Below are 13,691 nucleotides of genomic sequence, written 5' to 3'. Positions count from 1 at the left end.
CGAGAACGAGTAATATTATTTTGATCACATAAAAATACAAAACACACAAATGCATAAAAAAAACGCTTTTAATTTAGGAACAAACAATCCGAACTGTTCGTCCAATGAGCTCATCTAAATATTTTTATTTTAAATCAGGATGATCTTTCAAACATAAGCATTAAAACCAATCTTAAATTGAATGCACCTGGAAATATGTGAAAAGGCCTTTAACGTTGCGCTCGGTGACGCATTTAAGCACTTCCGCTGTTTCACAGACTACGCAGAGACTGGAAGTTGCATCAGACGAAGTACAAAGCCGATCTCTGCTTTTGACTCCCATCTCGTTTATAGAACCTAAATTAGCACACTCAAAAAAAAAAACAAGGATCTTTAAACGGCCTTGTTCGCCGGCATATTCATCCGTTAAAGTTCTCGCAGTATTATCGCATGTCCAATATACAGAACCTCCAGTCTTTCGGTAAGTTAAAGCATCGTGCACGAGGTTGTTTTCCAGACTGACTTGAGCACGGCGCGCATGCATTTTAAATTAAACTGGTTTAATGCAACAAAAGAATATTGAAAGAAATGAAAATGTTATGCAAAAGGTGATGTGTGAGTCAATGCTCTAAAAAGTACGTTAACCTTTTGCGTGTGAAGAAAATCGCACAAAGTTGGTGTCGTTATGTGTTTGTGTAGATCTAATTATAACCGCATACAAAATCTGATGTTCGGCATGCTAATATAAAGATATCCTAGTAATTGGAAATATAAACATCGCCAGTGCATCCTCTTTTGTTCACCTCTTGTACCGTTAGGCCTACTCGTGCAACTAACCCGACCCCTCGTGGATGAGTCCGCATTTGCTATTGTTTTGTTACTTGCAGTCTGATCAAAGTCTTTGCTCAATCTTCATCGAATTTTTTATTTCTTTATGTAGATCCCTTTGCTGATGCAACTAAGGGTGACGACTTGCTCCCGGCCGGGACAGAGGATAAAATCCACATAAGGATCCAGCAACGAAACGGACGCAAGACATTGACCACAGTGCAGGGCATTGCTGATGATTACGATAAAAAGAAGCTGGTGAAAGCCTTTAAAAAGGTATTTATTGCTTGTAGCTAAAGTCCTTTAGGGTCATAATGTATTAAAGTGTTTTTAACATTGCACTTTCCCTCTATAGAAATTTGCCTGCAATGGTACAGTGATTGAGCATCCAGAGTATGGAGAGGTGATTCAACTGCAAGGTGACCAGAGGAAGAACATTTGTCAGTTTCTGATGGAGGTAACTATTGCTTACATTTCTGAAAGGTATTTGAGTGCTTGGACTAATTTCTTTTTTTGTGTAAACACCTTTTTTGTTTTACAGATCAACATTGTAAAGGAGGAACAGTTGAAGGTTCACGGTTTTTAAATGGACCCGTCAGGGGTTTTCTAAGGACTGTACCAGCATGTAGCAATCCAACTATATTGCAGGGATTTTGTGGAACATGCTAGCAAAACTGACTGCAGTGTAAAGCTGTTGTTTTTACTGTCATTCCAAGCTCAAATCTTCATAATGACCTCAAGCAGGCTGCTAAAACCAGACTGGTCTGTGTTAGACACTGAATCTTTATTGCTGATGCTAGTGAAAGTTTTATGTTAGACACTTGATATCACAATCTTTTTATCGATGACAATAAAATTGTGTGACTTTGTATGTTTTTGTGGTCTTTTTGCTTGGTCTTTACGGTCTACAATAAGCATCTGTGCAGTTCCTGTGGTTTTATCAATGCAAGAGGGGTTTGGGTTAAGACATCAATACATTCGTTTGATCATAAATTAAATAGTCTTATGCCGTATTAACAAAATTGCAAACTCTGTGTGCGCACACTTATTTCGCAATTTTGCCTTAGCAATGCAATTCTTATCAGCGATATGCTTCATAAAAGTCTTTCCTCTGTGTGTGTTATTTTCAGGGATTCAACATCAAATGTTGTATTTGTTTGAATTCTTGTCAGGTCTGAAAATCTGTTAAACTGCCCCCTCAGTTAGCAGTGTCCAGGCTGTCCTTTTTGAAGGTGTGGAACTGTGTTTATTACTATATGGCTGTATGGGCATTTCAAACACTAGCCCCAGCGGAATAATTTGAAGATAGGTTGACATTAAATCGTTTTATAATTTAGCCCAAATTTTGAGGTACGTTAAAATGTAACTGCTAAATCACATGCGGACTAAATGGAAAGGTTAGAAGCACATGTCCATTGCTTTAAAGACTGCATTCCATAGATGTTAAGTAGATTTGACCAAAATGCCACAACTTGAATGGGCTAGAGACCCAGATGCATTAAAAATAAGAATGCAAGTTTTTTTCAACATTGTATGCACTGGTTTGTGCACATATATGCCTATTTTGAAAACATTATTCTTAGATAAGCTTTTTGGTAAACTAATGAATATGGTGTCAGACGAACTACAGATAATTTATATTTATTTGCCTTTATATAAATTAGCAAAGTCAAAGACATTGTTTGTCCATTAGGGTGTAGTAGGCCAAACTAAGGTGCTGAGTTCTGGTTTCAGCAGTTTAATAGCTGGTGTCTCAGAGAAAGAAGGAAACAGACGGCGCATGTGCTGATGCCTGGGGCCGTCCACCATCCTCTGCTTCACTCCATTACCTCCAGCAGACAAACACACTGAGTTAATGATGGATATCTCTGATTCATCAGCACTCTTTCGCCCTAACATTTTACTCTGTTCTTCCCCTCCACTCTTTTCAGACAGTCCTTTTATTTCCCCATCTTTATGGTGTTATGTTCATAAGTATAAAATTCCTTTTGCAGCTCACTGAGTTGTATGCCTCCATTGTGTGTTTAAAATGGAAAAGGAAAGGATTTGCTTTGTGTAGTATGTATTAATTTCACATGCACGCTTGAAATTGGACAGAACTGTTAAATGCGCGTCTGGCAGTCGGCAGATTCCATTATTTTGCTTTGTGTTTAGCCAGAGGCCAGCCAGCTGTGCTTGTTTTTTGCGTGGTATTGCATTCTTGAGCGCTCAACCATCTCTGCTCACCTATAAGCAGTGATTCAGCCTCAGACGGTGTTTAACTGCAACATGATATCAACAATAAATAATAATTGTCCCTCACCCATTTATAACACCGTCATTTCTAACCAACAGAGCCGTATATAGACCATACTGTATATACACCAGCTTTATGTTAAAAGAGGACTGAGGTAAATGTAAAAAGGAGACCAGGGCTGGTTCGGTCAGTCAGTATCTGAATACATACAACTTGAAGATTACAAAAAGCCAAAAAGAGACATTTTCATTGTAATTGCATTGAAAAAAACATAAACACACATTGCACAGAGCTTCTGTGACAACATGTCCCTATTGATGGCCATATTATGTTACTTCATTGGGTGAGTTGTCACAATGACAACATGCAGTGAATTGACACTAATTTGAAAGCAATACCTGGTATATGATCAAAATCTACCTTCGTTGTTTCGATCCATGCATTGATGTAGCTCACTTGTTTTATCCATAAGTATTCTAACAAAATAAATAAAATGGTATTGGGCAGAAGTGGCAAATAAGAATGTCCCTTTGAGAAGACTGCCACTGCGAATGAATCTCTATGCCATTACTTCAGAATCCACCAGGAGGCGATATAGAATTGATATCGGCGCACACCTTCCTTGGCAATATTTCATTAAACAAGTATCAAATATTAAAGCTGTTTTCTGCGCACATCTTTAAGCAGACACATCCTATACGCGGATCAAATATTCTGTTGAAAGCAAAGCACTGTAGGCTTCTATAAAACTGTAATGAAGGCTGACATAACATATGGTGCGATTCCCTTAGAGCCTCAACGTCCCCCCTCTCTTCACTTTACACACTCAACCTCAAAACAGCAGCTCCTCAGAACGATGGCATCTATCCAGTTTTTGTGCTCGACTCTTAACTCAACCATCATCTACCAAGCAAGTTCCCGGATTCACGGCATTGAACGTATCGTTTGAAAGACACCCGTGGCCTAAGATGGTAGCCTACTAGGCCTACTTGGTTTGGTGACCGAAGGTGCTTGTGGTGTTTGGGGATGGAGATGTGGCACGCACACACAGCCTTCTCTGCTAATAGCGCTAAAATATCCCAATTAAAATAAGGAACAGGGGAGTATGTGTTTTCATTGGCTCATGCTCACAATGTCGCCAGCTGCCAGGGAAACGGACGGTCTGGCGCTGCTACAATATGTTTCTCGGAGTGATCCATTTTTAGATATGAGAAGAGAGTAATGCAGATTGTCTGTGCACCATATGCAAGCAAAAGTTCACAATTGCACTTTGTGTGGTTTTCAGACATATAGAGGGGTTAATTGGTGAGACACAACCGACTAGATGGTTGATATGTCTCATGTAATTTTTATCCCAGTTCCTCGGGGGACTGTGGGTCATTGTGGACACCCTGCGTGTTTTCACAGAGTAAAGTTAAAGCGAAAAGGCCTAAATATTAAACTGGCAGGAGAGTAGAGACACTTGTTATAAGCAATGCTCTGTGCCTAGAGGTACAACATAGCACTGTTCTTTAACGTAGAGAGACGCCTATCTGGATAATGTTTTTTTCTAGTATTTTATTTGGTAATGAAAATGCATAATTTACTATTTATGGCATGTGCTATTTTTGTGCTTTAGAAGAATTTCTTTGTTTGCTTTAAAACATGGTAAAATCAAGCTCTAAGGGGAGTCAGCCATTCGGAGTCACTCACCTTTTGTGTGCTTAGTGTGTTGTTCGTGTGAGTGATTGTTGCTTGTTTGGAGCACTAAATCAGTGAACTACATGCGTTCAGTCAACTAATTGTGTTCATGATGCTCTGTATAGGTTGTATGAACACATATCTGTTTAAAAAGGACACTGTAAGTCACTGGATAAAAGTGTAAATGTAAAAGTTTCAATTGAGATACTGTTTTTGAAAGCAGTTCTAATACCTTTCTTAATAGAAATGCAATGACAAAAAACAACTTAAAAAACTGAGTCCGAGACCTTTTAAACAACTGTCTTTGCCTTTCCTATTATGCATTGAGAATATGGGAAACTCATAAGCTTTGTTTGAAATAAGCTTTCTCTTCCACATGCTCCATACATGAGGAACGTGCATGTGTGTAAATGTGTTTTTGGCCAGCCGCTGCAGAATGTGCTGGGCCCAGTCTGTTGCAGTATGGGATGGTGTTTTGAGAAAGGGAAGATGAAGACCCCCTGCAGAGCTGCCTAGCTGCTCACTAAATTTCTGAAAGATTTCAAGTGATTTACAACCTCCTGTCGCACACAGACAGACAACTTGACGGATACACAGACACAGTCAGAAATTGGATATGCAGACGGACAAATAGAACAGAATGCAATCTTGGAAAGAAGACACAATAGCTATTTGCGAGGTTCTCGTTTTAATTCCTTGGACTGGGAATTTGATATTTGCAATGTTTGGAGCTTCGTTGTTTTATTGTGCTTTTGTTTATTTCTGTGTGTAACAAAACTATTGATGACCTGAACAGTGTTAAATTATCCGTTATAGAGAATATAATACACTATATTATGTAATATATCTGCATCAACTTTTATTGCAAAATATACTATTAACACTCAAACATCAGTGAGATAAATGATTGGGATGATGACATCAAGTGATTTTGGTGATTTGTGATGTTTGGATTACAGTCAGAATCGTCCTGCTAAGACAGACCAAAGTGCCTTTAACAAACCTTTGCAACAAAACCTGAGGCACAACAAGACCAAATATGGTTTAGTTTACCAAATTGTTTTCATTGGAATACTGGACAAGCCAAACTTTTTACAAGAAGGGGACATCCAAATACTTTTGACCTGTATTTGATCCATACTCATTTCACTATAATTAAATACTAAAGCTATTTTTAATATGCTTATTTTAAGAAGAAAAACACCTTTTATGCCAAAAAAGCAAGCTGAATTGAAACTATGCCCCTTAAATAGGGTTAAAAAGAAGCCACGCTAAATTAAGAAAACAATGCACGTATTAATACAAAACTTCTTTTTTAAATTAAAATTAAAATTATGTCATGATTTACTCTCCATCAAGTTGTTCCAAAATAACGTTTTGTAACTGACATTTCTGGGACATTATTGATATCATATAAGATAAATAGTTTTCTTTTTTTTGGTTCTGTTTATCACTAAAGAATATATTATGAGGAATTTAGGAAATCAAAGAGTTCTGCATTTACTTATGTTAAAAACATTTCTACTATAGTAGTCAATGATGCCCCAGAAAATTTTTCAAATATCTTTCTTTGTGTTCAACAGAACAAAGAAACGTATACCGGTTTAGTATCAACTAGAGAGTAATTAATGACAGAATTTTATTTTTGTGTGAAACTGGCATGGAGGCAGCTATCCTAATATTCTAATTGACTAAATAAATACTTTTCTTGATCAAAAAGACTATTATTGTACATCTCAGGATGTAAAACTGTCCCACTTCTACTAGATTCTAATGAGCCTTATTTATTCCAAATAACTCTTTATTAAGATTGCTTTAAAAGTAATTACGGAAACAGTCATTAATACATTTACATGTTGATGTGTTTATCTTCAGAATGTGCTGTTTACAACATTTTATCATCAGCGTTTCAAACACAAATCATAATTAATAATTATGCTTTTCACACTATTTTTAAATCCAAATCTCCCTTAATTGTTAAGCAATGTTACTTCTAAACGAACAGCGTGTTGAGGCACATGCTAATGCGACAGACAAAAATCTTGATGTTAATGAAACCGTTGATTTCTTTAGCAAACACTTACAGGTATTGTGAAGCACATCATATATGGCAGTTGTCTGGTATTGCGTGTGTTTAAAATGCAGTGTTTGATTAAGAATTTGGCTTTTCCCCACAACCAAAAGACAGAATGGCAGAATCTCACATTGCCACAAAAATCCTACTTTTCAAAAAAACCTGTCTTCCCTTCTCATTCCAACACTGTCAAACTTTAAAAAAGTTGACCAAAGTGCTTTTTAACAGCATAGAGCATGACAAATGAGAGAAGCATGTTAAAATCATTGCAAGAAAGTCCTTGGAAGACAAATGAATTTTCAGCAGAATAATTAACTTAATTAACAAATTTGCATGCATATTCATCAAGCTATTGAAGTCTCTCCAGCCCGGCTTGATGAACGTTGCTGTAATAACCATCTCATTTACATTCCACCATCCACTGCTATTTAGAGCCGAAAATGAAAAATAAAAGAAGTGGCAGATTTCTGCATGCACACACACGCCGGATCATCTGCAAACAGGCCGCGGTATATGGTTTTGTGGAACCGTGATGTTTGTGTTATCGTGTCGAGGTAGCCCTGTAATGAGCTACAGTGGAAGGCTGTGTGTGTGTGTGTGTGTGTGTCTGCCCTCGGCCCCTTTCAACCTCTCCTGGGTATTTTGTTGGCAGTCTTCCCTGCTTGCTGTTCTCTGGGGCTGGCAGACAGTGCCACCCACTGTCTCTGCAGGCCAATCTTAACAGGCAGCAAGGTGTAACAGCACAGACTGGCACACAAGGCCCGAGGATACCGTCGCAACCTAGTTCACGTGAAACAAACACGCAAACATGCATCTAAGCAGGCATTTATGTGTTAAAGTATTTGATTGCAACCACATTTTTGCAGTACAAGCACATTAATATTTATTTAAAAAGTATGTTTTTATGTTTGTTTTCAGAGATGCACTTATTTGTGTTTGATGTTATTTTGTAATGTTATTAATTACTAAATAATCAAACTGGTGATGTTTCTTAACATGAAGAGATTGGTTCCAAAATGAGATAACTCAAAAATCATGTTTTTTATTATGTTATCATGTTTTTATTGTGTAAGTTATTATTAAATCAAAACCAACCAACTGCAGTTTGATTGATAATAATTGTACAATAATGCACTGATTTCTGAAAAAGTCTAAAAACCGAGTTACCTCATTTTGGAACCAAACTCTCTTTTTCTATATACAGAGCACACATAATTTTTCTCTGTCCTTTTTTGTTTGGCAGGATATATCCGATACCGATTACTGGCCGATATATCGGTCCGTCTCTAGCTCTTTTTTGTTATTTGCATAATGGTGCGAGGACACAAAATGTTGGACACATCAAATCAACCACAAAAGCACTAAAGCTCAACCCAAAATGCGTTTGACGTACACCAATAAGAATATTAAAAGGTTGCAGTGGACATTCCTATTGTTTTATTGGAGCTGTCTATATATTCAAAGTGTGTCGTATCCATCAGAGTTGATTTACGAACTTATGAGCGTGATGACAGGTTTTACATTGCATCGCTGTGAATGCTTCAAAGAAATGTTCAGATGAAAGAAAATTAAGGTGAGGGATTTTTATTTTTTATTTCGTTGTCATTTTAAATTTAAGAGACTGCGTTTCGTTGCATATGGTACAATTAGGAAGTGACAGCGATTGACAAACACGTTTGAGTGGTCCATTAAAATCGTTCTGAAATAGAGAAATTACCCATAGGCTTAACCTGATCTCAGATCTTAAGATGTTTAGAGCTCTAGTACGTAACATATGCTCGACATATTCTAGAGAGCTATGTTTCAAACAGTCTCATCTCCCAACACATTCATTCGTCAGTTTTATAGAGTGGAATTGAGGGAGATGAGATTTTATTCTGTGAATGCATGTCACTTTTCGTAGTTTGTGACATTTTTATTATGTTTTGTGGAATATAAGAAGGAGAATATTAAGAATGGATTTGTCATTGATAATTGGCCTTCAGGAGATGCTTTGTCTCTTCCAGGTCTTCAAGAAGAAAAATATCCTAAAGAAGATTTTGAATAAACAAACGCAAACATACTCTTAGGATGTTTTTTAACAAACCATATTTGTTCAGCTTTTGTATATGATAAAAGGCTGATTTGCATCTAAACCTTTCGCACAGAGATGATTCGGAACAGCGTGTGGTAAAGCCGAATGTCCCGAGGGCGTCTCAGAGGGTTTAAGGAAACGCAGCATGCATTGGCATGTTTTTTAGAATATTCTGACATGAGTTTTAAACACAGGAAGTTGAATCTGTTTTTCTTCATTACTGTGTATGCGAGTTGCATAATGAGTTGACACCTGAAGGCAAAGAGAGAACAAACATTTCTGACATAATAGTCTTTCAGAACTTTCCAGCACATCGATTCCACCCTCCAGTGGAGCCGCGCTGCCCAGGAAGTGTTTGATGGTGATATAAATGCAGAAAGTTCTGAAGAAAGTCCCAAATTCACAGAGGGATTTGATCACCTCTATCCATTATCCACACAGTGAGTGATTGAGTCGCTAACCATCTGTCATCCGAATCATTTGCATCATCAACACCTGTCTGCCTGTTTATGGCTCACCATCTTTGCTTTTTTTTAATCCTCTCACACTTTTTTTGTCAGTTTGATGGAATCTGAAAATGTTTTGTTAGAAGAGAAATGAAAGCACACTTGCTTAAAGCTACACGGCACTTTATTACACGGAGGCAAAGCTGCTTCTGTTTGACTGCTTTTTGACACAATAAGACAATGAGAAATGTGCAGCACGGTACGTGCTTTGACACTGGAAATCTTGGATACGCTGTTTACGTCTCTGTATTATGAGTTAAAAGTCCTGTTTGTTTCATCAGGCTGATCTAAGTGTTGGTGAGCACTGAGATACAGTTCCAGCTACAGAATTATGAAATGTATTTTGTGTAAGCAATGTAAATATATAACAAAACATATTTTGGTTGAAGTCAGCTTCATGTATCCACAATGTTCCCAGAGCTGGTATAATTCAATTCAGGACCATCATAAACATTTAAGGCATTTGATATTATATCAATGCATACATAAACATGTTCAACCTGATCTCACGGGAATACGTAACTTTTTTACGAAGTCGGTATTAGCTAATTAGTATGTATTCGTACAGTGTGAATCGAACGAAAAAATATGTTCCCTTTTCTAACTCCACCCCGAACCTAACGTAATTTGCAAATCATACTAAAACGTCCAAATGAGATTATATAAATTAGCCAAATCGTCAAATATTTACAAATTCCTGTAAGATTGTGTTGGCATGTCTCATGCAAAGAAAATCACACAGACAGAAATAAATAACATCCAACTCCTAATAAATGCTCTGACAACAAAATATCTCCATTTTCAACCATGTGAGGCTATTTAGAATCGAGCATATTTACTTTTAGATACTATCTATCTTTTTGTTTCTCTCGCTCCCTTTTAGTGATGACCACATTTCCCTGCTTAGCTAATTTGACTAAAGATTATTTGCATAGAGTTGACCCTCAAATACCCATTCTATTACAAAATGATAGTTATCAAAAAAAGAAAGAAAGAAAGAATAAAGAAGTTCACAATCATTTAACATTCTGATTGTTAAAATACAGTATAAAAACCCAAAGTGCTTCAGGAACAGATATAGAGTCTTAGTTATCATATCATTTTAAAAACAAGATTACATAACCCTGAAAATATAATTCAGTATGTGAAAGCTTGAAAACTTGTGTGCATTATTAGAGTTTAAATTTGGTCAAGATCTGTGAGTGTCTTGGGGCTGCACTGTTGGCTCTGTGGGAACAGAACGGGAGAGAATATCATCTGAGATCTTCTTCACCATTAACTGCAGTGATAATTTATGGCACGAAATCCAGTGCCAAGAGACCATTTGGTCCTTGTGCCTTGTGTCTGTGCCATTTTACAAAGACACGCATTCAGAGACAGTCGCACGTGTTCTTTGTATTCAATCAGCAATGTGCCATCTTTTTTAACCATTAATAAAGGACATTTCCATCATAGCACATATTGTGATGCTGCTTATTGTTTTCGCCAAAACGAACAGCATTTAGTCATTAAGTTACTTATAAATTACTGTAATGTTTTGTAACTCTGAAAATCACAGATAAAATGCTTAACATCTGTACATTTTATGTGATACAAAAAATACAGAACTAGAAGCTAGAGCATCTGTTTTCAGCCTTGAAAAAACCCTTGTCTCCCATAAATCTCAGTGTGAAGCAAGCAGTAGATCAGAACTACTATTTCATTGTAATAGCTGACTGCACAGACTGAATAGTTGAAGAATTTTAGGTCAAACGTATTCCTTAATACCCCCTGAAGCATTTAATAATATCTCAATCCATATGAAACAAAATACTGAATTGATCGGTGCTCTAAAATGTGCAGAAGAGTTCAAGTGGAGACATTTATCAGAGCCGGTCATTAACTTTACTCATTTAGTCTAGATTTAACCCAGAATACAAATGACTTCACTGTCCAACTTTGGCTTTTAAGGGTTGCTAAATGTGCCTGTGATTAGCCAATATCTACTTCAGACAAACTTCGTATAATTTGTCCAAATGGGAAGAGTTCATACATTTTTAATATTAGGTTTTGAAATTCACATTAACGACCGACTAGATCTATGAGCTCCAGGGCCTCTTGATGTCACGCTCTCTGCCAACTAGCCGAAAATCAGCTGAAATCCAAATGACTTCACACCTATCGAGGGTCAGGTTATAAACGTACAAAATCAACTTTGCGATCGATCACGCAAGGTAAAACACACAAAACAGACCTACAAGTCTCCGCTAAGCTCCTGGGTCAAATGTAAGGGCGGAATAATAACAGAGAGATCAAGTACCCGAACCCCTCGTGCCGAAAACACATTCACATCCCGTGCCAGGATATGCACAGATCATGCCAAGTCTAGAAATAGGGGTGTTCGTCTCAGCCACGATGGGTGCCAACCTGACACCAATCTAATATGCAAATGAGAAGCTGGCTGACGACGTGGTTCAGGCTTCTGTTGGGAGGATCACCTGCACCTCCTCTCACAGGACACGCTTTTCAAAGGGGTTTATCTCCTTAAACCTTCTAATTAAAATGAGAAATCCCTAAGCCACCAGCACTCTGCATGAAAAAACTGAAAAGAAAAAGATTATTAGGAAAATTCTGTGTCCCACACCATCTGCGACCCGGGACTTGTGGAGGTTTTGAGGAACGAGACGAATAGAGCGAGCAGGAATGGGACTAACATGACAACACCCTTTCTACACCCGTTAAAAGTGCCTCACGGAGATACATCAACATCACACCCGCTCTACATTGTTCGTACCTAATTACTGATATTATTAACAAGCTATTTATTCCAGAAATGGTCTCTGAGGCTCTCAGGTGTGAGTTAGAGAATTCTACTGAGTGAACCTTTATTAACAAGTACGGTCAAACAACTCCCTCTGAAGCACGTCGGCATATGAGCTTAGAAACTCTGTTATTCTAGATTCATTACACAAACATGTCATGCTAAACATTCTATATCTGATTTGATATGAATCCTACCTCAGTAGGATTTGGAACAGAAGGGGTGACATCACCACAACACAGACTGGAGAATCACATGAGTGGTCACGAACGTTGCATTGTACTACTTCACATACACACAAATGTACGCTTACACTCATGCAAACACACCCACACACATCTGTAGGCTCATGTTCATCCATGCATTCAACATCCCTAAAATACAACAACTTGGATCCATTCAAATGAGATTTATAAATCACAAAAATCTCAAAACCTTAGAATATGTGTATGTAACAATTAAAGAATAAGCCAGTTTAAACACAGGCCTAAGGCAATAGCCGGTGATTCATCTAAAAGCATACCGGGGCTAGTTATCACACAGTTGAGCAGGGTATACCTAAATAACTAAATACTGCAATGTTTTGTCTTTTTTGTTATGATAAATGTACAGCTGAGGCATTTGTTAGCCTATATTCACCCCAAAAAAATAATGATCATCATATTTTGGTCAAACAATAAAATTTGGGGATTTGTGCAAAGATCAAATGAACTGGATATGAAGGTTTTAAACAAATTGACAGTTTACCCCAAAAAGTCATGTCCATCATGTATTCACCCTCATGTCATTCATGTCAACTTCTTTCTTCCGCAGAAAACAAGTTACTTTGAAGAAAACTGGTTACTCCAAAAAACATTGGCACCCATTGACTTTTATTGTACAGAGTATGCACACAAAACCACTAAATATCTTCTTTAGTGTTCTACAGAATGAAGAGGTTTTAAATGACATGAGGAATAAAAGAATGACAAATGATGACAGTGTTTGGGGCTATCTATCCTTTAAAGAAAAACATATTACAGAGCAATTGTCATTTACATTTTTATATTGTGTCATGTAAAACAACTTTAAGCAAAACAACGATTTGATCTTCATCACTAAACTGTAAATAAAATAAATTGACTAATCTTACAATTAAACTCTATCCTATAACATAAGATATAAATACAATACAATAGAAAGTATGTGATATAAAGAAAGTGTAATCTGTGTAAACACCATATGCAGGCACTGACTACTGTTCACTATAGTACACAACAGTGACAACTTTAAAGAATCTCAACTTTTTGAGAGCGGTTGTAAATTCTATATTTTTTCTGAAATAAAAGTATTTAAATGACACAAAACAGGGCTGGCTGGAATAATGCATTATAACATTTCCATCACACGTTTCATTTGTACATAAAAGCAATGATCGTGTTAAACGCACTAAAGCATCGCGATGGGAACTTTTAAACGGCCACAAATACACCCGCAAAGCGAAGTGTTGATGCTCGTTTCTCAACTGCTCGTTC

General features: G+C 37.2%; 1 protein-coding gene across 1 annotated transcript; it reads left to right on the top strand.

Moving 5' to 3' along the window:
* Positions 1-239: 239 nt before the first annotated feature.
* Positions 240-1,676, top strand: eif1b (eukaryotic translation initiation factor 1B). Its single transcript, XM_056738748.1, has 4 exons — positions 240-460; positions 920-1,083; positions 1,163-1,264; positions 1,349-1,676. The coding sequence occupies exons 1-4, from the start codon at positions 430-432 to the stop codon at positions 1,391-1,393; spliced, it is 342 nt and encodes a 113-aa protein (XP_056594726.1). The 5' UTR covers positions 240-429; the 3' UTR covers positions 1,394-1,676.
* The last annotated feature ends 12,015 nt before the right edge of the window (positions 1,677-13,691 follow it).

The sequence above is a fragment of the Triplophysa dalaica genome, chromosome 23 (genome assembly GCF_015846415.1).
Source record: "Triplophysa dalaica isolate WHDGS20190420 chromosome 23, ASM1584641v1, whole genome shotgun sequence".
NCBI classification, from domain to species: Eukaryota; Metazoa; Chordata; class Actinopteri; order Cypriniformes; family Nemacheilidae; genus Triplophysa; species Triplophysa dalaica.
Note: the sequence above shows the minus strand (reverse complement) of the source record. Positions and strands in the feature narration are given on the sequence as shown.

What these genes read in the sequence shown, in the direction of transcription:
- eif1b (XM_056738748.1), top strand. Translation starts at nt 430, where the DNA reads ATGTCCAATATACAGAACCTCCAGTCTTTCG. An exon ending in ACAGAACCTCCAGTCTTTCG is followed by an intron (nt 461 to 919) that starts GTAAGTTAAAGC and finishes TTCTTTATGTAG; the next exon opens with ATCCCTTTGCTGATGCAACT. An exon ending in TTTGTCAGTTTCTGATGGAG is followed by an intron (nt 1,265 to 1,348) that starts GTAACTATTGCT and finishes TTTGTTTTACAG; the next exon opens with ATCAACATTGTAAAGGAGGA.